At 47.4% G+C, this 20,223-nt stretch overlaps 1 protein-coding gene across 2 annotated transcripts in view; it reads right to left on the reverse strand.

Moving 5' to 3' along the window:
- Positions 1-20,223, reverse strand: part of LOC125885754 (echinoderm microtubule-associated protein-like 6) — a 52,983-nt gene that overhangs the window by 20,348 nt on the left and 12,412 nt on the right. For both annotated transcript variants that reach the window (XM_049571515.1, XM_049571513.1), the window contains exons 3-30: positions 18,346-18,505; positions 17,614-17,712; positions 17,329-17,397; positions 17,029-17,214; positions 15,921-16,056; positions 14,995-15,196; positions 14,774-14,911; positions 14,187-14,443; positions 13,844-14,053; positions 10,658-10,825; positions 9,918-10,024; positions 9,690-9,790; positions 8,612-8,798; positions 8,426-8,531; positions 7,669-7,762; positions 7,008-7,108; positions 6,479-6,681; positions 5,444-5,555; positions 5,211-5,338; positions 3,174-3,315; positions 2,818-2,970; positions 2,601-2,732; positions 2,432-2,520; positions 2,175-2,342; positions 1,835-2,036; positions 879-1,005; positions 683-761; positions 480-609 (exon numbers count right to left, since the gene is read on the reverse strand). In XM_049571515.1, the coding sequence (XP_049427472.1) occupies positions 480-609; positions 683-761; positions 879-1,005; positions 1,835-2,036; positions 2,175-2,342; positions 2,432-2,520; positions 2,601-2,732; positions 2,818-2,970; positions 3,174-3,315; positions 5,211-5,338; positions 5,444-5,555; positions 6,479-6,681; positions 7,008-7,108; positions 7,669-7,762; positions 8,426-8,531; positions 8,612-8,798; positions 9,690-9,790; positions 9,918-10,024; positions 10,658-10,825; positions 13,844-14,053; positions 14,187-14,443; positions 14,774-14,911; positions 14,995-15,196; positions 15,921-16,056; positions 17,029-17,214; positions 17,329-17,397; positions 17,614-17,712; positions 18,346-18,505 (3,986 nt within the window). The remainder of the gene's footprint in view (positions 1-479; positions 610-682; positions 762-878; positions 1,006-1,834; positions 2,037-2,174; positions 2,343-2,431; positions 2,521-2,600; positions 2,733-2,817; positions 2,971-3,173; positions 3,316-5,210; positions 5,339-5,443; positions 5,556-6,478; positions 6,682-7,007; positions 7,109-7,668; positions 7,763-8,425; positions 8,532-8,611; positions 8,799-9,689; positions 9,791-9,917; positions 10,025-10,657; positions 10,826-13,843; positions 14,054-14,186; positions 14,444-14,773; positions 14,912-14,994; positions 15,197-15,920; positions 16,057-17,028; positions 17,215-17,328; positions 17,398-17,613; positions 17,713-18,345; positions 18,506-20,223) is intronic.

The raw sequence follows: 20,223 nt of genomic DNA on the forward strand, positions 1-20,223 counted from the left end.
GAAGATAATTCTGGCACATCCAATCACTGATTTGTTCGATGCATTTACTCAATGCTTGTACTGGACCATACTCCCCTGGTAATATGGTTATGTAGATCTGTGTGTCGTCTGCATAATTATGGGAAGATATCTTTGAGCCAGTGGGAGCATGTAGATGTTGAACAGAAGAGGCCCCAGAATGGAGCCTTGGGGAACTCCATCCTCAGATGTGTAATTACCTATAGACACAAAGTAGTCTCTGTCCTTTACGTAGGATTCAAACCAGTTTAGTACTGTTTTGGAAAGTCACACCCAGTTTTTCAGTCAGTCTAGTAATATGGTGTGGTCGACTGTGTTGAATGCTGCACTAAGATCCAGTAACACTAAAACTGAAATTCTGCCCCTGTCTGTGTTTAAGTAGATGTCACTGAAGACCTTAACAAGAGCAGTCTCAGTGCTGTGGTTAAACATCATTAGCTCGGTGTGAGAGCTGAACTGACCGGCGGACAGGTTCTGGATGACCACGGCGGCAGCAGTGTGGAAGATGATGTCAGCACCGTCGTTGAGGTAATGCAGGTTGTTGCGACAGTCGAAGCCTCTGTAGCCAAAGACGTGCTCCAGCACCAGCTCCTGAAAAACAAGACACCATCAGCCGCTTGAAGTGAAGTCACATGTCAGCGGTGTTAACGAGTCTCGTACTGACCTCCACCACCTTCTTCTTCTTGGTCACGTTGTTCTTCAGCAGTTTGTCGGGCAGCGGTGCAGCTCGACTTACTGGAGGCCTGTACAGGAAACAGATTCAGGAACAGTTCAGATACAGAAACACTGTGTGTCCGTGTGTGTGTGCATGTGTGTGTGTGTATGTGTGTGTGCGGGTATGTATGTATGGGTGTGATCACCTCTCCTCCACAGGAAGCTCTTTGTGCTGCAGGTGAGGTCTGGTTCCTGTCATGTTCCTGATGCTGGCAGAGTAGATCTTGGTGATGTAGTCCACCACCTTCTCCCGTGCCACGTCGCTGTCGTACCCTGAAAACACAACAACCGACACAAGTCAGAAACAGAGGGCTCTGTGGGGACGGAGCACCTGCTGCAGCAAGCCAGCATGCCGTCTGTGGTCATTGTGACTTGACCAGCTGACTTCACTACAAGCTGATTGGCTGTTGAAACAGGTGACGTGTTTTAAAACCAGCCGCCGGCCATTTGACCGGCTGAGTGTCAGGTGACACCATCAGCCGGCTTGAGTCCAGCTCAGACCGGCCAGTTCACACCGCTGACATTTTTCTGTGTGACGTTCTCAAATGGTTTCGTCTCGTCATTGTAGCCTGTAGCTCTGACTGCCCAGAGAGGCAGTCAGAGCTACAGGCTACAATGAGGCTAAAAACAGAGTTCAAATGAGGTTTTTCCAAACAACTTTTTATGTCGGGACTTCAGGACACTTGGATCACTACGGACGAGCAGTATGGAGATATTTTGTGGTTTCAATGATGTGTTTTTGGACGTTTGAATCTGGGGCGCCGTCAGCCTCCATTAGGTGGAGTTGTGTTGCTACCTCCTCTCCCCTTGGATCTCTGCAAGTGATGTGAGGACTCTAAAACTTCACCTGAGCCTCCCTCAGCATATGGGTGAGTAGATAATGGCTGAATTTACATTTTTGGGTGCACTATCCCTTTAAGGCTTCTGTCTTTTGCGCCATCATGTTGTCCACTTGCGATGATGTCATTACAATATGCTACAAGCGGTCCAGAAGACGGTGAAAACGTGCAGTGGCGCCAGAGGAGGAGCGTACAGTACTCATGAACACCATGACCTGGAAGACTGAGAATCTTCAGCGATACAGTCTGTGTGGTTTTGTTACCTCCGTCCTCCTCCGTGTCGTCGTCTGACTCCTCGCTGTCCACAGCTCTACTCTCTTTGTGACCCGGTGGCTCTCTGGTCCAGATCATCAGCGCGGTGTCGGCCCCGCCCACTGACAGCAGCATGGAGTCGTCATTGGACCAGCGGACGTTTGTCACGTTGGTGCTGTGACCAACGTACTTCTTAAACTTGGCAAACTGGCCCTGAGGACGGACAAAGGTCAGCATGAGAAGACGTCATGAAGAGACGCTGTGATGTCACTGAAGCCCCCCCCCCCCCCCCAAAAGGATCAAACCGCAGTTTTCACATCCACGTCTCCCCGACACAGTGGTGCGTCTCACCCTGGATGGGAAGCTGAACAGTTTGAGGAAGCCGAAGTCGTCTCCAGTGGCGAGCAGTTTGCGATCTTTGGTGAGCGAGGCAGCGTTAACGAAGCTGAGCGTCGGCCATATTCCCTCACAGGTGGGACCCAGAACAGACGTCCAGCTTGCCCAGTCCAGCTTCTCAAACTGCAAACAAACAAACAAACAAACAAACAAAGGTGTTGATCTGCAGGAACAGACAGAACCTGATGACGAGAACTCGGACACAGACTGACCTCGGCCACACTGATGTTCTGTTTGCGTCCTCGCGGAGCCTCAAAGAACAGCTGCTCTTTAGCTCCAGTGTTCACCTGCAGCAGTTTACCTGCACGGAGACACACTCTGGTTTTTATGGGTAATCAGTTAGCACGTTAGCGTAGCATCAGCACAGGTGAGTGTGTTCACCTCTGGAGTCCCAGTCGATGTGTGTGATGTAGCTGCCAGCTCCTTTACAGATGCCGACTCTCTTACTGGTCAGGACGTTGTAGATGTCCACAAAGGAATCGTGGGACGCCACAGCCAGGTACTTCCCCGCGTCTGAAACAAACACACAGCTGTGATTCATCATAGACCGACCAATCATCTCCACCCTGCATCACAGCTGCGTGCTGAGTTCAGGCACCTTGGGAGAAGCGGATGTCCGAGATGAGCTCCCTGCGGTGGTGAAAGGTCACCATGTCCTCCAGCGTGTCGGCGTTCACCACCAGGAAGCTGCCGTCGTTCAGACCGACCGCCAGAGCTTTACCATCAGGTGAGAAGGCACAGCACCGCCCACCTGTAGTGCACAGGTAACACACACACACATGTAACACACACACAGGTAACACACACACACACACACAGGTAACACACACGTAACACACACACACACACACACACACACACACACACGTAACACACACACACACACACACACACACACACACACACACACACACACACACACATACACAGGTAACACAGGTGTGATACTTTTACCCTTCTTGAGTTTGCGGACGGCGACCATGCGGTGATTGGCCGACAGCTCCCAGATCCTCAGAGTTTTGTCATCGCTGACGGTGGCACAGACAGGAAGTAGAGGGTGAGCCGCCAAACCCCAAACCTCCCCTTCCATGTGACCCTGAACACAACATAAAGGACACCCGGCAGTCAGTGAATGCAGCACAGACATCATGTGATCGATCAGCTGACGCTGCTCAGCTGAGTCACTTTAAATGCAGGTGTGTAACTAAGACAGGAAATGAGGTCACGTTACTTCCCATAAGCCTTTAATCCTTTTTGATCTTATGGGCTGCGGTCGGCGAGACGTCACCGCTACCTGCTTGAGAACGGGCGGCCCGACTTTTGGAGCTACTCCAGAGAAGGTCCATCTCTGGCGCGGCTTGGCGTGGCACGGTGCGTCTTACATGATAATGGAAGCTTTACTCAGCGCCGCCAAAAGTCCATCCATTTTCATCCGCTTATCCTGAGCTTGGGGTTTGGGCCACGGGGCCAAAGTGACAATGACGCACACGCTCTGCTCACGTAGGCACTGCGGCCATGTGGCCCAGGTCACAGTGCCTACGTGAGCAGAGCGTGTGCATCATGTGCCTCTTGTATTTTTTTTTTGACAGATAAGAGCAGCCACACTGTCGGTGTGACGCAGTGCGGCGCGGCGAGATGCTAACACAAAGCTTTTTATTGTTAAACATCATCACGACCGTGTTGCTGATGATGCAGCGGCTGCTCAGCTCCCTATCAGCTTATAATTGTGGAAATAAATGAGTGACAGCAGCGAGCAGCCCCCGGACAGCGCCGCCGTCTGCGTGAAGCGTCGCTCAAGAGCTGCAGCAGCTCATCGAGGTCGCGGTCACGTCCCAAACTTTAACATTCACACTGGAGTTCACCAGAATCAGGAAAAACTAAACTTTAGAGGAAGCTGTGCGTTCACAAAAACAAAGAGCAGAACAGATGTAAAACACGACGTGTTTCAGTCTGTGGAGCGGTTATTATTATCTCAGTCACTGTGTGTGTTCATGTTCCAGCTGAACTGTTACCGTAGTGACATACAAACTGTCACCAGGTGGGCGGAGCTACATTTGAAGTACCGCATGTAAACTGTGCAGGCCACTGAATCCTCCACAGGAAGTTCCTGCAAATGTTTCACAATAAAAGCCTCTTTAGAAAATGAAGGGATTCTCTCAGCTGAAATGATGAGGGGCTTTTAATTTGAAACAGAAACAGGAAGTGTTGAGTTTGTTTAAACTAAACCTGAATGATAAATGGTGTGTTGTGTTTGAGATGCAGCTGGTAGCCTCTGCAGCTGTGCTGAGTAAAGGCCCAGACTGTTGCTGTCCTACAGTTTCCATGGCAACAGATCGCTCTGTGTTCCTATTGGTCAAAGTGACGGGAGAAGAAAATCAAACATGCTAGACTTTCTGTGGGGACGTCCTGAGGCGTCTCAGACATGGCGTCGAACATTGTTAACTATGACACACTACACCAGGTGGAACGACGGATTATGGCGGACGACACTCGTCGTTAACGATCTACGCGGCGCCGTATGACGCTGTGTCTGGCATTAAACACAGGACGATTAACAAACATAAAACTGCCCGTGAGATGTGATTAACAGGCTGATAGAACGAACATGAACTGAGTTCCTGTCACTTTGTTTAATTCAAAGGGAGCTGACAAAAATGATGAAGGTTTCTGTTTTTAATGCTAGTAAAGATTAGCTTCATGGTTATTGTCTCTCAGTGTGTTTGAGTTTTAGAGTCTTCCTGGTGGCCCCCCCTTCACCCAAACTCAAAACATGCAGCGCTCGGTGCAGAATTCACGGCCGACGCTTCATCGTCTCGTCGCCCTGCAGACGTTTGTGGTGTGAACATGCAGCGCTCCGACTGCAAAGACTCTAATAAATACATCAGCCTCAGCAAAAAAACAAACAAACAAAAAAACCACAGCCCATCAGTGTGACGCCGCTGCTGACATCACTCTGACATGACGACATGTTTCCTCTGATGTGAGTGAGACCTGAACCAGAAGCGTCATGGGGCCGCTCTTATCGATCTCCAGGACTTCTCCGTTCTTTGTCCCCAGCAGGATGTGACCGTGACCCAGAGTGATGGCTCTGATGGACGGGTTGTCCTCCAGCAGCAGACCTGGGGGACAGACGGAGACAGAGAGACGCCGTGTGAAAACAATCTGCGTGTCTGTGCTCTGTGATGACGAGACGTGAGGCCAGATTTGAGCCGTTCCGGTGACACCTTTGGACGACGGAGACAGAGCGGCTCTCTTGATGGCGTACGTCTTCAAACATCTCTCAAACATGTCGTCCCACAGCTCCACGATGCCGTCCTTCCCCCCCGTCACGAAACCCTGGACAGTGAACGCAACACAGGAAACAACAGACACACTGATCATCTCCCGAATCATCAACATCCCGTTGGAAGTTCAGAGCTGCCAATAATGAAAATCAACTCATATAATCAACCTGAAACTTGAGTCTGTGTGTGACGTTCAACAACAACCAATAACTAATCAATAATATATTGATCCAGTCTAAGTGGGAATCAGTCAGTGTGAAATGAAAAGTCTTCTTGTTTATTTAAACTGGATATTTATTTATTTATTTAATATTGTGTTTCATTTTATGACTTGATCAAAATGATGGTGGAATATTCTCTGTTCTTATATTTCAACTAATCCCATAAATGACTACGTATTTGTTTCATATAATAACTGATCTATGACATTATCATCATCATTAGTATTATTATTATTATTATTATTATTATTATTATTATATTCTGATATTATAACTAAAATTGCGACTTTAATCTTGTTAAAAGAATACAATTCTATTTCACTTGATTCTTGTACATTTTTATGTACACTTCCTCCCTGTTGTACATTTGGCACTGTGGCTGCATGAAGGGGCGGAGCTATCCTCCCTCTCTGTCTCCACATCCTCCTCTTCATCATCACCATCATCATCATCACCTGACTATCTGACCTGCTGACACTGAGCTGTCTGAGTTATGAAACGATCCTGCGCCCTGTCCCTCTGTCTCGTCTCAGCCGTGTCACTGATTCTTCGTCAAACATCTCAAAAGGCAAAACACAGGAAATAAAACCTGTTCTGAAAAATGTTAACGGACGAAAGTTTGAGGCTCAAAGTGTGAAAAGGTTTCTGACTTCAAGACGAGGGAACAGGAAGTGCTAAAATGCTAACTCATTTCTGAATTTTAGGACTATAAGTATCTCCTTCCTCATCCTGGTCCAGGTGTTCCAGGTGTTACCTTGTCCAGGGAGCACATGGCGAACACAGGGCCGTCGTGGGCCTTGATGGTCTTGATGAGCGTCGTGTCTCTCCAGATGTAAACGTCTCCGTTGGTGGCTCCAGAGAAGACCAGGTCCTCTGATCGACCGTAACACGCCGACATCATCGTCTCCTGTTTCCCCAGGTTACCGAAAATCCCCCGTTTGAACGTCAGACCGCCACCTGCAGGAGGAGGGTGGGACAGTCAATGATTCATCCGTTTCTCCTGATGACATCATTATTTATCATTTGTTTAGCCTAGCTAAGCACAAAGACTGGAACCAGAGGGACGCTGCTAGCTTAGCTTAGCTTAGCTTTAGCTTCACCAGAAGAGAAACCAGACGACTGATAAACCCAGCAGCTTCTGATTATTCATGTGTTCATCCTGAATGAACTCATTAACACTTGATGATGTTTTCATGTCTTTGTCATGTTGTCGTACTTCCTGTTTATGTTTGAGAGGTTTTACTGAGACTCAGGGACGGGCGCTCAGGTGAGGACAAGTTTACCTGAATGTTGCCAGAACTTGATGTGTTTGATGCCGACAGTCACCAGTTTGTCCGTCCTGAACGGGTTACTCCTCACCACGAAGATCTTCTCTTTATGACCCCTAAGGGACAGAGACAGGTCAAAGGTCAGTCTGCTGTCCGTCTGTCAGCTGTGGACAGGTGGACAGGTGCACAGGTGGACAGATAGACAGGTGTGCAGATGGACAGGTGCATAGGTGGACAGATAGACAGGTGTGCAGATGGACAGGTGGACAGGTGTGCAGATGGACAGGTGGACAGATAGACAGGTGTGCAGATGGACAGGTGCACAGGTGGACAGATAGACAGGTGTGCAGATGGACAGGTGGACAGGTGTGCAGATGGACAGGTGGACAGATAGACAGGTGTGCAGATGGACAGGTGGACAGATAGACAGGTGTGCAGATGGACAGGTGGACAGATAGACAGGTGTGCAGATGGACAGGTGCATAGATGGACAGGTGGACAGATAGACAGGTGTGCAGATGGACAGGTGGACAGGTGCATAGGTGGACAGATAGACAGTTGTGCAGATGGACAGGTGGACAGGTGCATAGGTGGACAGATGGACAGGTGCATAGGTGGACAGATAGACAGTTGTGCAGATGGACAGGTGGACAGGTGGACAGATGGACAGGTGTACCTGGCCTTGGCCAGTCTCTCTCCTTTTTTCCAGTCCCAGATGACGATGGAGTGAAATTCATCGATTCCCACTGAGATCAAACTCTTTCCGTCCACTGAGACAGAGAGACATGAGACAGACAGACATGAGACAGAGAGACATGAGAAGGTGCATTCACAAAACCTCATACACAAAAATTGTGATGTCCTCCTGTATAAACACAATCAGTGATGACGGGATAACAAATGGTGTTTTAAAACTCTGAAAATTAAACAGCTTACAGGTGGCACGTCAGGGATAACAAATAGTAATTCAGTGTTTGTAGAAAGTGAATAATAAATTCATTTTAACAGATCAATCATAAATGTGCTGTAGTGTGTGGGGAGGGATACCAAATGGTGCAGTGTGAAGTGAGGTATGCCAAATGGCACAGTCTGCCATGAGGAACACCATGTGGCGCAGTGTGCACTGAGGGATACAAACTGGTGCAGTGAGGGACACCAAATGGTGCACTATGGGGTGAGGGACACCAAATGGAATACCTTGTAGAGAGAGATACCAAATGGCGTGGTGTGCAGTTAGGGACACCAGTTGGTGCTATGTGGGACACCAAATGGCACAGGTTATAGGGAGGGAAACCAAATGGCACGGTGTGCAGTCAAGGACACAAAATGGTGCTGTAAGGGACACCAGATAACACACTTTGTAATAAGGGATACCAAATAGTGTAGTGTGCAGTGAGGGACACCAAATGGTGCGGTGTGCAGTGTGTGTGTACCTGTGAACTCCAGAGCACACACTCCTCTGCTGTGGTGTCCCTTTAGTAGAGACAGACACTTCAGAGTCTGGATGTCCCAGACGTGGACGGCCGGGTCTCTGCCCACCTGAACACACACACAGCCAATCAGAAACACTCTCAGTCAGACTGACCGAAACATGCCACCCTCTGATTGGCCGGCCGTACCTGAGCTGAGGCCACATAGTCTTTGAGCGGGTGGACGGTGAGGCTGAGGATGTCGTCGTCGTGGCCGAGATAAAACCTCTGACTGTGCTGCAGACGGTTGTAGACAACGGCGACGGCAGCCACGTGGTACACCACCTCCCCCGTCTGACTGTAGAACAAGTTGTTACGACAGTCGAAGCCCCGATACCTGCACAGGTGACAGGAAGTTACACCGCCACAATAAAGGTCAGCTCATACACAGAAACACAGAGAGAGCACCAGAGCTGCCAGTAGGAGGACAGAGGATGAAGGACAGAGGACAGAGGATGGAGGACAGAGGATGGAGGACAGAGGATGAAGGACAGAGGATGGAGGATGGAGGACAGAGGACAGAGGATGGAGGACAGAGGATGGAGGATGGAAGACAGAGGATGAAGGACAGAGGACAGAGGATGGAGGACAGAGGAGGGAGGACAGAGGATGGAGGACAGAGGATGGATGGAGGACAGAGGAGGGAGGACAGAGGATGGAGGACAGAGGATGGAGGACAGAGGAGGGAGGACAGAGGATGGAGGACAGAGGATGAAGGACAGAGGATGGAGGACAGAGGATGGAGGATGGAGGACAGAGGATGGAGGACAGAGGACAGAGGACAGGGATGGAGGACAGAGGATGGAGGATGGAGGACAGAGGACAGAGGAGGGAGGACAGAGGATGGAGGACAGAGGACAGAGGATGGAGGATGGAGGACAGAGGATGGAGGACAGAGCATGAAGGACAGAGGATGGAGGACAGAGGATGGAGGATGGAGGACAGAGGATGGAGGACGAAGGACAGAGGATGGAGGATGAAGGACAAAGGATGGAGGACAGAGCATGAAGGACAGAGGACAGAGGATGGAGGACAGAGGACAGAGGATGGAGGACAGAGCATGAAGGACAGAGGACAGAGGATGAAGGACAGAGGACAGAGGATGAAGGACAGAGGACAGAGGATGGAGGACAGAGGATGGAGGAGTCCGTGTTGGACTGACGTGTCACAGACTTCACATTCATGATGACATCATCAGCACACATCTGATCAGTCTGATCGTCTCTACCCGTGAACAAACTGCAGGCGAAGCCCCTCCTCCGGAGCTTTCTGACGCTTTAGGGAACCAATCAGCTTCTTCCTCAGCTGAGGCAGGTCCTCCTTATACACCTGCAGACAGACAGGGACAGGTGAGAGACAGACAGACAGATAGACAGACAGATAGACAGACAGGGACAGGTGAGAGACAGACAGACAGATAGACAGACAGGGACAGGTGAGAGACAGACAGACAGACCTGGCGTTCGTAGCTGGTCTGAGCTTCCTGTTCGATGTCCGAGTCGAGCTCCGGGACGTCGGACACGTCCGAGTCCGACTCCCCACTGTTGGAATCGGCATAACCCTCTGAACACACCAACCAGGAAATGACCTTGTTAGTAATATCTAAACACAACTGCACGTTTTTTAACTGAAGTCACTTTGTCCTGACAGATCACTCTTCAGGGATAACCAATGGCAATGTCGAGATTTAGGGATAACATTGGTGTTTAAGAGTGAACATGACGTTGACGAGGATTTATGGATGCAACGATGACAACACATGGTGAGATACTGTTTACTGATGATGACACACAGATGTTTACAGGTGGCGGGTTAGGGATAACAAATGTTGAAATAAAGATGATCTAAAATGTGTGTTTAGGGGTGAGGGAGTTTAAAGATGATCGTTTCAGGATAACAAATGGTGCTGCAGGTTTTAGGTGTTTAAGGGATGAGCAATATTTCATCAAAATTTACAATTTCCAGATGTTTATTGATAATTTTCAGACAGCAGTTTTGGGATAACAACTGTGATTTAAGGGACTCATAAATGGAAATTCACGATTGCTGATTTAGGGATAACAAATTGTAATCCAGTGTTTACAGAGGTTTTAGGAGATTTAAGAGTTTAGATTCTGACTTGGGCTCCGTCGGTTCAACAGGTGGTTCAGGATGCTGACCTGGTATAAATGCTGAAACAGAACATTTTGGCGTTACCTTGGAGGAGGGGCTCCAGGACGCCGTTCATGACGCCTTCGGGCAGGAACCTCCACTGGAAAACAGCGTGGTCGGCGCCACCAGTGCTGACGACCCACTGCAGGTCGTTGGACCAGCGAACATTTGTCACATGGGCAGAGTGACCGATGTACTTCTTGAATTTGGCGCCTGGTGGAGGAAGAAGACGGTGAGAGTTTACGGATTCAGACAGAGGAGGTGGTCAAACGTGGATACAGCCCAGTGTCACCGCGTTCTGTGCGGCCATATTGTTTCCACACACAGACGCCAAGATGTCCGTTATTAATATGTTAAGATAAACGTTTGGAAACCGACTGGAACAATTCAGTCAGGTGCTTTTTCAGTCGACTCGATTCAAGAGATGGACGCACGGAAAACTTGATCTTATTGGACAAAGATAACAGTGTCTGAAAAGGAAAAGGTCAAACTTACATGTCCCCACCCCGTTACTACGTCTCTTCTTTTTACTCTTAATTTGTTATTTCAACAAATTCCCAAATGTATTTACAGCAAATATAAAACTGTCCGCGGCCCGTTTACAACCCAGTCCAATAAATAAGTCATAAACCCAGTGTAGCTACAGCCGAGAGTTAACACAACCTGTCCTCCTCGATTTATCTGCCAAAAATATCTGCACAGTTTTTTAAACGGACCCATCATGCAGCCGCTCCACACACTGACATACACACACTCTTCCTGGTTGTACACACACACTGTTTTTTGAAATTAAATTCTCTTAAATTATAACCTCCCTCCCTGAAACAGATGTTGACAAAGTTTTTCCTCAGTTCGCAGTTGAGAAGCAGAAATAAATCACAATACGTTATCGTAATACTCAGTGTATCGCAAAACATTTAAAATCTAGTCATAATGTCTCGTGATCGTATCAGGTGACCTCTGGTGACACACACACTGAGGATCCTCCGGGAGAGACTGGAGCTTCAGCTCTGGACATCTGGAAGCATTTAACTTTATAGACTCATAAAACTCTAACAGTACAGATCGGTGATGTATTCTAAAGTTCTCCCCCGGGGCGGAGACACTCATCCACGCGGTCGGTGGCTTAGTGGATAGAGCAGGCGCCCCGTGTATAAGACTGTTGTTGCAGCAGCCCGGGTTCGACTACAGCCTGAGGCCCTTTGCTGCATGTCACTCTCCCCCTTCACGTTTAGCTGTCCTGTCAATTAAAGGTAAAAACTCCCCAAAAAATATCTTTAAAAAAAGATAATCCATTGTTCCACCTGGTGTAGTGTGTCAGAGTTAACGATGTTCGACGCCATGTCTGAGACGCCTCACGACGTCCCCACAGAAAGTCTAGCATGTTTGATTTTCTTCTCCCATCACAGCTGTCACTTTGACCAATAGGAACACAGAGCGATCTGTTGCCGTGGAAACTGTAGGACAACAACAGCCCAGCCTTTTAGATATTTCCTGTAGGGACGTTAGCACACAGAGTAAACAGGAAACAGCAGAGGCACTTTATCAACCCGCTGAGTACTGCCATTAGCATCAAGCTAGCAAAGAATGTTCTTTCTTCATAATGGAGGATATAAAGGAATCAAACTCACGGACAGTGTCTGGGCCTTTACTCAGCACAGCTGCAGAGGCTACCAGCTGCATCTCAAACACAACACACCATTTATTTATTATTCCCTCTGTAATTATTTATATGTTTTTATCTGCTCATGTTTGCCTTGATAAAGTTAATGCATCGCGCCATTGTTTCAAACTCAACACCCTTATAACTTCAGCTGAGAGGATCCCTTAATTTTATAAAAACTCTTTTATTATGAAACATTTGCAGGAACTTCCTGTGGAGGATTCAGTGAACAGGCTGCAGTGAGAGTCTCTCTCCATGGGATATTTCAAAATAGCAGCTTTGTGCATTTAGTCCTTCTCAGGCAAGCTCAGGGGTTTAGTGTTGCTGTAGCCCACAGGAAGTGAGGATTAGAATATATGACCTTCACATAATCCGCTCCAAATGAATCTATATTTTTAAAGTCATTACTAAAAGTGTGTGTCATATAAAAACTAAAGTGATGGTCAAAGTTGTCACAGTGAAATTTAAGGTGTGCTGATGGATTCACGTCATCAACTCATGCATTGAGTAACATTACAAGTTAACGTTCCACCTTAAAAGTTGCCGGCAGTCGGCCCAGTGAATGAAGTGATTTTTTTCTCTTTCATTTTATAGTTGTAGTTTACTGATGTATGAACAGAGGTTACATAAAACCAGAGTGAGCGTCCTCTACTGACCAATCAGACTGCAGGGTTTCTAGCTCCACCTTTTAGTACCAGATCTGTGTGCTAGGTACCCCAACAGAGGGGGGACCAAACATGGGGACGCTAAGGAACGCTTCTGTTGGGACCATCCACAACTTTCACTGTGGAGACAGAAACTATGAACTGAACTGAACTGAACTGAACTGCTCAGTCAATTAAGTTGTTTTTCATACCACAAGTGTTGCTGGAGCTCTTTTGACATTGTCTAGTGTTTCCTCACTCTCCATGCACCTTGTGAACCAGTGAAGTTGTGCCAGAGACCACTTTCTATGACAGAAGTAAAGCTCAGGGTCTGATCCACCATTTGACTGCTGCTGTTTACTCCCACCCTGCATCCCACAATGCCAGGGCGTAGGGAAGTTATGCCAGGCCCCAGTGCACGCTATCGTGAATGTGTTGTAATGGCACAAATAGAGACTTGACATTGGACATCACCAGCATACATATTACCCAGCAGTCACTGCTGCATATCTGATGAAAATATAAAAAAAATTCATCGTGTCATCGAAGAGTTTTTATCATTTATGTAGAAAAAGTATATAATTGTGTTTTTGACGGTTCTGACAGTTTAGACAAATAAAAAGTAAAACCATGACGCAGCGTCCCTCTCTGAGGATGTACACAGGAAGCGTCACCATTTTTAAAGAAGAAACATTCATTTTTATCTTTCTTCTTTGAACACACGAAGATATTCAAGGTGACAATCTGAATCACTTGCGCAACGCCCTCCGTCCATGATGCATACCTGATGACAACGGTTCCACCCAAACACTGGTAGAAGTGCAGGCTGGTAGCACCAAGGTTCCATAAATCCTGAACCAAACAGGAATCGGAGCTGATCTGGTGGAGAAGGGGTAAAAGGGGCTGAAAAGGTTTCTGACTGACCTTTCTTGAGGCAGGGGAACCTAAAGAGTTTGACGAGGCCGAGGTCGTCTCCGGTCACCAGCACGGCGCTGCTGTAGTTGGCGTCCACAGAGTTCACGTTGGTGATGTTGGAGTATTTGGGCCAGATGCCGTTCACCTCCGGCCCGATGACTCCTGTCCACGTCATCCAGTGGATCCCCTTTGCCTCCTCTTTTGGAACCTGCTTCCCTGCTGCAGGACACAGGAGGAGGTCACAGGGTCAGAAGGTCAGGGAATTCTGGGAGATAAGTAAGTCCCTGGACTAGACGTCCTGAAGTACAGTTGATCAGGGAGAATAAAGCCAGAGTGAACACTTTGCGTGTACCTGGCATCCTGTAGAAGAGCCGCTCTCCGGCGCCATCATTGGTCTGCAGGAAGCGGCTGTCGACCGACCAGTCCAGGTGGGTGATGAAGGAGGCGGAGCGGCTGCACTCGCCCACCTTCTTGTAACGCTGGGCGACAGCATATACATCCACCAGCCCGTCGTTTGATCCCACTGCCAGGAAGGAACCATCCGGCGAAAATTTTAGCTCATGGATTACCTCCTTCCTGTCCTTGATGTGCACGACTTCCGTCATGTCCCTGAAAAAAAAAAAGAAAAAAGATTAATTACCTCAAGTTCTTCATAAATTTAAATGACGTTAATATGAGATTCTGATCAAACGTCAGTAAGTTTTCATGCTGTTGGTCCAATCAGAGGCTTCCAGGTCCTGAACTCAGGTAACAAGATGAAGGGATAAATTAGCCTCATGGATTAGCTCCTGTCGCTAACCTCTCAGGCTGACCTGCCCGCTAACCAAAGAAGCTGTTTGGTTGGTCAATTAGAAAACGATCTTTCCTTTTGGAGTAGTAACAAACATTTATGGAGTAGTTCCCTATCGCCATCCTCCGGCCTCACATAGGTGAGATCACCTGACACGCAGCACGGTGAAGGATCCATCCTTCATGCCCAGAGCAAGCTGAGAGCCGTCGTTGTTGAAGGAGACACTTCGGACGGACTCCTCCATGTTACAGCGAGCCAACAGAGTGTGGTCAGGAAGACTCCACAGCCTGAAGGACAGACAGACGGACAGGTGAGAGGGGACGTCAGTTGATCAGCTGCCCTGGCGGTGGCGACAGTGGGTCAGACTGACCTGACAGAGCGGTCATCGCTCCCGGTGACAGCGACCGGTTGTTTGGGGTGAAGGTCGAGCGCCCACAGCTCGCCCTCGCTGTGACCCTGCATCAGCAGAACAGGTTTGTCCCGGTCTCGGACCATGACCTCGAAGATCTCGCTGTCCTGCGTACCCGCTAGGATACGGTCTGCCTTCCAGCAAACGCTGCGGATCGACAGACCTGAAACAGGAAACACACCTGACTTAAACAGGAAACACATCTGACTCAAACAGGAAACACATCTGACTCAAACAGGAAACACACCTGACTCAAACAGGAAACACATCTGACTCAAACAGGTTCAGGCCCTGTCTGTACGCATCCAGATATTTTTGTAAACAGATAGTTTTCCCTCCATTATAAAAATAAAAATTCCATCCACACGACCTCGTACAAAATATCTCCGTCTACACTTGAACGCTAAACGACAAACGTTTACATGTGTTCACACAGACAGTGCTGCTGCTGCTGTGACTTGTGTATTTCCATGACTGAAAGTCGGTAATCCACAGATTTATGGAGCCGTGCAGCCGCTACATCATCAACAATATAGTCCTGCATGTTAAATACAGATAAACAGTAACTGGAGTTTTGATAAATCTTCACCCCAGAGGGTGTTTTAAAAAATTAAAAAAGTTTGCGTAGCCGAGAGGCCCAAACTTCGAGGAAAATATCGGGACACGTACAGACAGAGCCTCAGACAGCACCGACACATAACCAAAGGTGTCATCTAATAATCAAACCTCAGTTTTACATGTTCACCACCTAATTTTTAATCATTTGCAAAGTGAACTCCACATTCTGACTTTGTCAAACATTCCACAGGTTGATCCTGTGACTGATTCTTTTTAACGGCCCCACTCCTATTGGTTCATACTGGTTCTGCGTAGCGTGATGTTCACACCTTTGTATCCTTGCTCCGCCTCCCTCAGGTCAATCTTTGTGATGGGTTTGAAGTCAACGTCCCACAGTCTGATGCAGCCATCTCGTCCTCCCGTGGCAAATCCCTCCTCACAGGCGTGCATGCTGAAGATCCCCGCCTGAACGACACGTCACACACAAAGAACATTTCCCATCAGCCCTTCATGTCTGGAAGGGACAGATTCTGAAATACTGATCTCCACTGTGACATAAACATCAGCAGCGCTGCAGCCACAGACAGAGACAGAGTCAAAGACAGAGACAGAGTCAAAGACAGAGACATTCCCTGTTAAAGGGTTTTTGGGGAGTTTTTCCTGATCAGCTGTGAGGGTCCTAAGGACAGAGGGATGTCGTATGCTGTAAAGCCCTGTGAGGCAAATTGTGATTTGTGATATTGGGCTTTATAAATAAAATTGATTGACTGATTGATTGATAACGCTGCGTTTCTTCCACCAACAGGGCTCTCATTTTAGTGTAGAGCGTCAGACTGAATTTACCAACGCACCATGTCAGGTCACTCACTCTCCGGGACCGCCAGTGTTACTTGAATAAGTAAACACTGACCAACGGGACCAGACTGGCCGACCCGTATGCTCTCACTCAGTGGATGGATGATGTCACAGGAAGCCAATCTTACAAAGGAGGACCACACTTGTTTGTTTTGCTATGGAAGCTAACGTTAGCTAATGTGCTAAAAAGTTAGCGTTGCAGAGAAATCCAATCTTCCTCTTAATCCCTCCCCAGTTTCTGATGAGGTGGACATGATAACCCTTAATACACATAACCTTATTCATCCCTACAACAGGAAATACTTTTTCCCTAACCTGATATGAAGTGTGCGCTGCACATGTGAGCATTTTTGATGATGGCCTCCGTCCAGTCCTTTGGTCTTATCACATTTAACCATAGTTGTCTTTGTTTTTGTTGACGGGCAGTGGCGGCTGGTTTTGAGCCATGACTCCTTCTATTCTGGCTCCCAATAACACAACAAGACAAACACATTTTAACACTCCTATGGAGCCTACAGCCCTGTGGGGGAGAGGCAGCTGCACCTCCAGCTGATCACATGATGTCATCGTCGATCGACGTACCCCGTGTGCAGCCTGTACGGTCCGGATCAGAGTGATTCCTCTCCACACATAAACGTCTCCGTTCAGAGCTCCAGAGTAGGTCAGCTCATCTTTGGCTGCAGAAACACACAGGATGGTCTGCAGGTCGCCCGTCTTCCCAAAGATCCCTCGCTTCGGGGTCAGAGCGTTCCCACACAGCGTCCAGAACTACAGACACAACCAGTGAGACGGTACATGTGTGATACTCAACAGTCGGACACAGGAAACAATCTTTAGACCAAACGTCAGCTCAGCAGGAGGTGAAAGATCAAACTCTCTCACCTTGATGTGTTTGACTCCACAGCTGACCAGACGGCTGGACTGAAACGGATCCCAGGCCACGTCAAAGATCTGCAGAATACCAAGAAAGACAACTTACAACGCCTTTCAAAACCAGACCTACCAGAGTTCCCAGAATTCAATTCCCAATGACAGACTGACTCTGTTCCCTGGTGACTCAGAGGAAACAGATGAAAACAGTGAGGAACAAACGTCAGTGATTATTGAATGTCGTTTCTTGTGTTTCTGCAACAAACAGAGTCGATGTGAATGACTTAAGAGCCGTACTCTGTCTGAGTGTCCGGTTGCCGTGGCGAGGACTCGTCCTCTCCTCCAGTCCCAAACACACAGCGTGTTCTTGGCGTCCAGACCGACCGACACCAGCCGCTATGAAAACACAGACCAGAAACAAACGTGAGCATCAAATGAGTCATTTAGTTTGTTTAGTTTGATCCACGGGTGAGGCTCCGCCCACCACAGACACTCAGACCACAGGATTGGACGATGCTATCACTTACAGACTGACTGGCGGGTCATTCAGTCAGTACATGTGTTGGAGTTCCTCTGAGCTGGATCCTGGGGCCCCGAGTGCAGATATTTTTGTGATATACGGGGCGACAGCTAATTCTTAAAGATTAGCATTTTCAACCACACATACACACACACACACACACACACACACACACACACACACACACACACACACACACACACACACACTTCCCCTCGTCCATTTATAATCCTTCTCAGGGTCTGACGGCTTGTCTGCCCAAATCTCAGGTGACCCTGTTCACAGTACACATGTCATATCATACAAACGTAGTTGGCAACTCAACTCACAACTTTAATTTTCAGCTCAAGGATGAAAACATGATGGAATAAAAGCAGCTTTTAAAACCAAAAAAGAAAAAAATAAAGTCTGTAAAAATAATCTGAGAAGCTCTCTCGATCATTTCTAAAACACTTTTGAGATGGACCCTTCCACAGTGACATCATCATCATGAGGGGGCGTGCTCTGACCTGTCCGTCAGAGTCGAAGGCCAAACAGGCCACTCCATGTGTGTGGATGTCCCTCAGGATGGACACGGTCTGCATGCCGTACGTGTCCCAGATACAGATGAACGGGTCTTTGCCCACCTGACCCGTCGCCACCTGGATCTTATCTGGATGGATCGCCAGACTGACAGACAGACAGACAGACAGACAGACAGACAGACAGACAGAAAGAGGGAGATATTTAATACACAGACCATGAGTGTAAGCTCCTCTTAGCGCCCTCTACAGGCTGCACAGTCCATTACAAACATCATCCTGTAACTTTATAGAAGGAGCAGGACTCCTTTACACTGACAGGAGTCAGCTCCTCGTCTCCACCGAGCGGTTCAGTTCAGTTCAGTTCAGTTCAGTTCAGTTCAGTTCATAGTTTCTGTCTCCACAGTGAAAGTTGTGGATGGTCCCAACAGAAGCGTTCCTTAGCGTCCCCATGTTTGGTCCCCCCTCTGTTGGGGTACCTAGCACACAGATCTGGTACTAAAAGGTGGAGCTAGAAACCCTGCAGTCTGATTGGTCAGTAGAGGACGCTCACTCTGGTTTTATGTAACCTCTGTTCATACATCAGTAAACTACAACTATAAAATGAAAGAGAAAAAAATCACTTCATTCACTGGGCCGACTGCCGGCAACTTTTAAGGTGGAACGTTAACTTGTAATGTTACTCAATGCATGAGTTGATGACGTTAGTTTAGTTTATTTATTCATTTGACAAAAAAACACTAAAATAAAAATAACACAAAAGTTCCCATATTTTGAATGAAAGGGAACAGAAAGAAGAATAATCTTATTAAATCTACCCCTCTGTCAAACAACAAACAAACAAACAACAAAATAAATAAAATAACAACAGGCTCACACACCCACTCACATTGCTTAGTTAGTTGCTGACTTACAATTCAATTTTTAACATTCAAAGGTCACATATACGTGCAAAGATATCTACACACACACACACACACACACACACACACGTTTTTTTAACCCTGTCATGACAACAGGTATATCAATCGAACTTATCTAACATAGTTCATTATATCTCCTTAGCATACTGGTTTAGTCACTCTTTAAATGTAATGTTGGATTTAGATTATCTGGTTACTTTGTTCAGACTGTTCCATAAACTGACTCCTTCACTTTGGTCCTGAATCTCCGCTTTTTAAAGATCTCTGTTCCTCTTAAGTTATAGTGGCTCTCTGTTATTTTGGCTGTAAAGGTCTCTACACAGGAACCTGGTGATCCGTTAACACAACTGATTATAGCACTTTAAGCTTTTTCATTAATAATTCCACTTTGATAATTCCCATTATATTGTCTACAGTTGTCATATTCCCAATGACCTTACATTTCAATGTTGAGTTGATGTACACAGCTACGCCTCCACCTTTTTAAATTCCTTCTATTTCTATTAAAAAACCCGCCATCCATAAAGGAGTGCTGTGTTTACATGGCAACTCGCGCGAGACTCGAGAACTAGCACCACCACTAGCCATCAGCTAGTCTCGTGCGAGTTGCCATGTAAACACAGCACTCCTGCAGGCTAACTGACCACGGTGAGAAATGATGCAATAAAAGTGGAGTGAATTACGTCTTTTCAAGTCAGTTTTGCATGCTGCGGCTTCAGAGCACTTGGATTACGACGGACGAGCCGTTCTGACGTTTCTGAAATGCATTAGTGGAGTTTTATTACATTTTCAAAATGTGGGTTCCGTGCACTTCAAGTGTCGCTGTTATCCTCCGATACCCCGAACGAGTTCTGTGGATTGAAAAACTACGCTGGACTTCTTGTCGGCACGAGGGTCAGTAAGTACTGTCTGTATTTACATTCTAAAGTGGCCATTTCCTTTA

Source organism: Epinephelus fuscoguttatus, linkage group LG3 (genome assembly GCF_011397635.1).
Source record: "Epinephelus fuscoguttatus linkage group LG3, E.fuscoguttatus.final_Chr_v1".
Classification (NCBI taxonomy): domain Eukaryota; kingdom Metazoa; phylum Chordata; class Actinopteri; order Perciformes; family Serranidae; genus Epinephelus; species Epinephelus fuscoguttatus.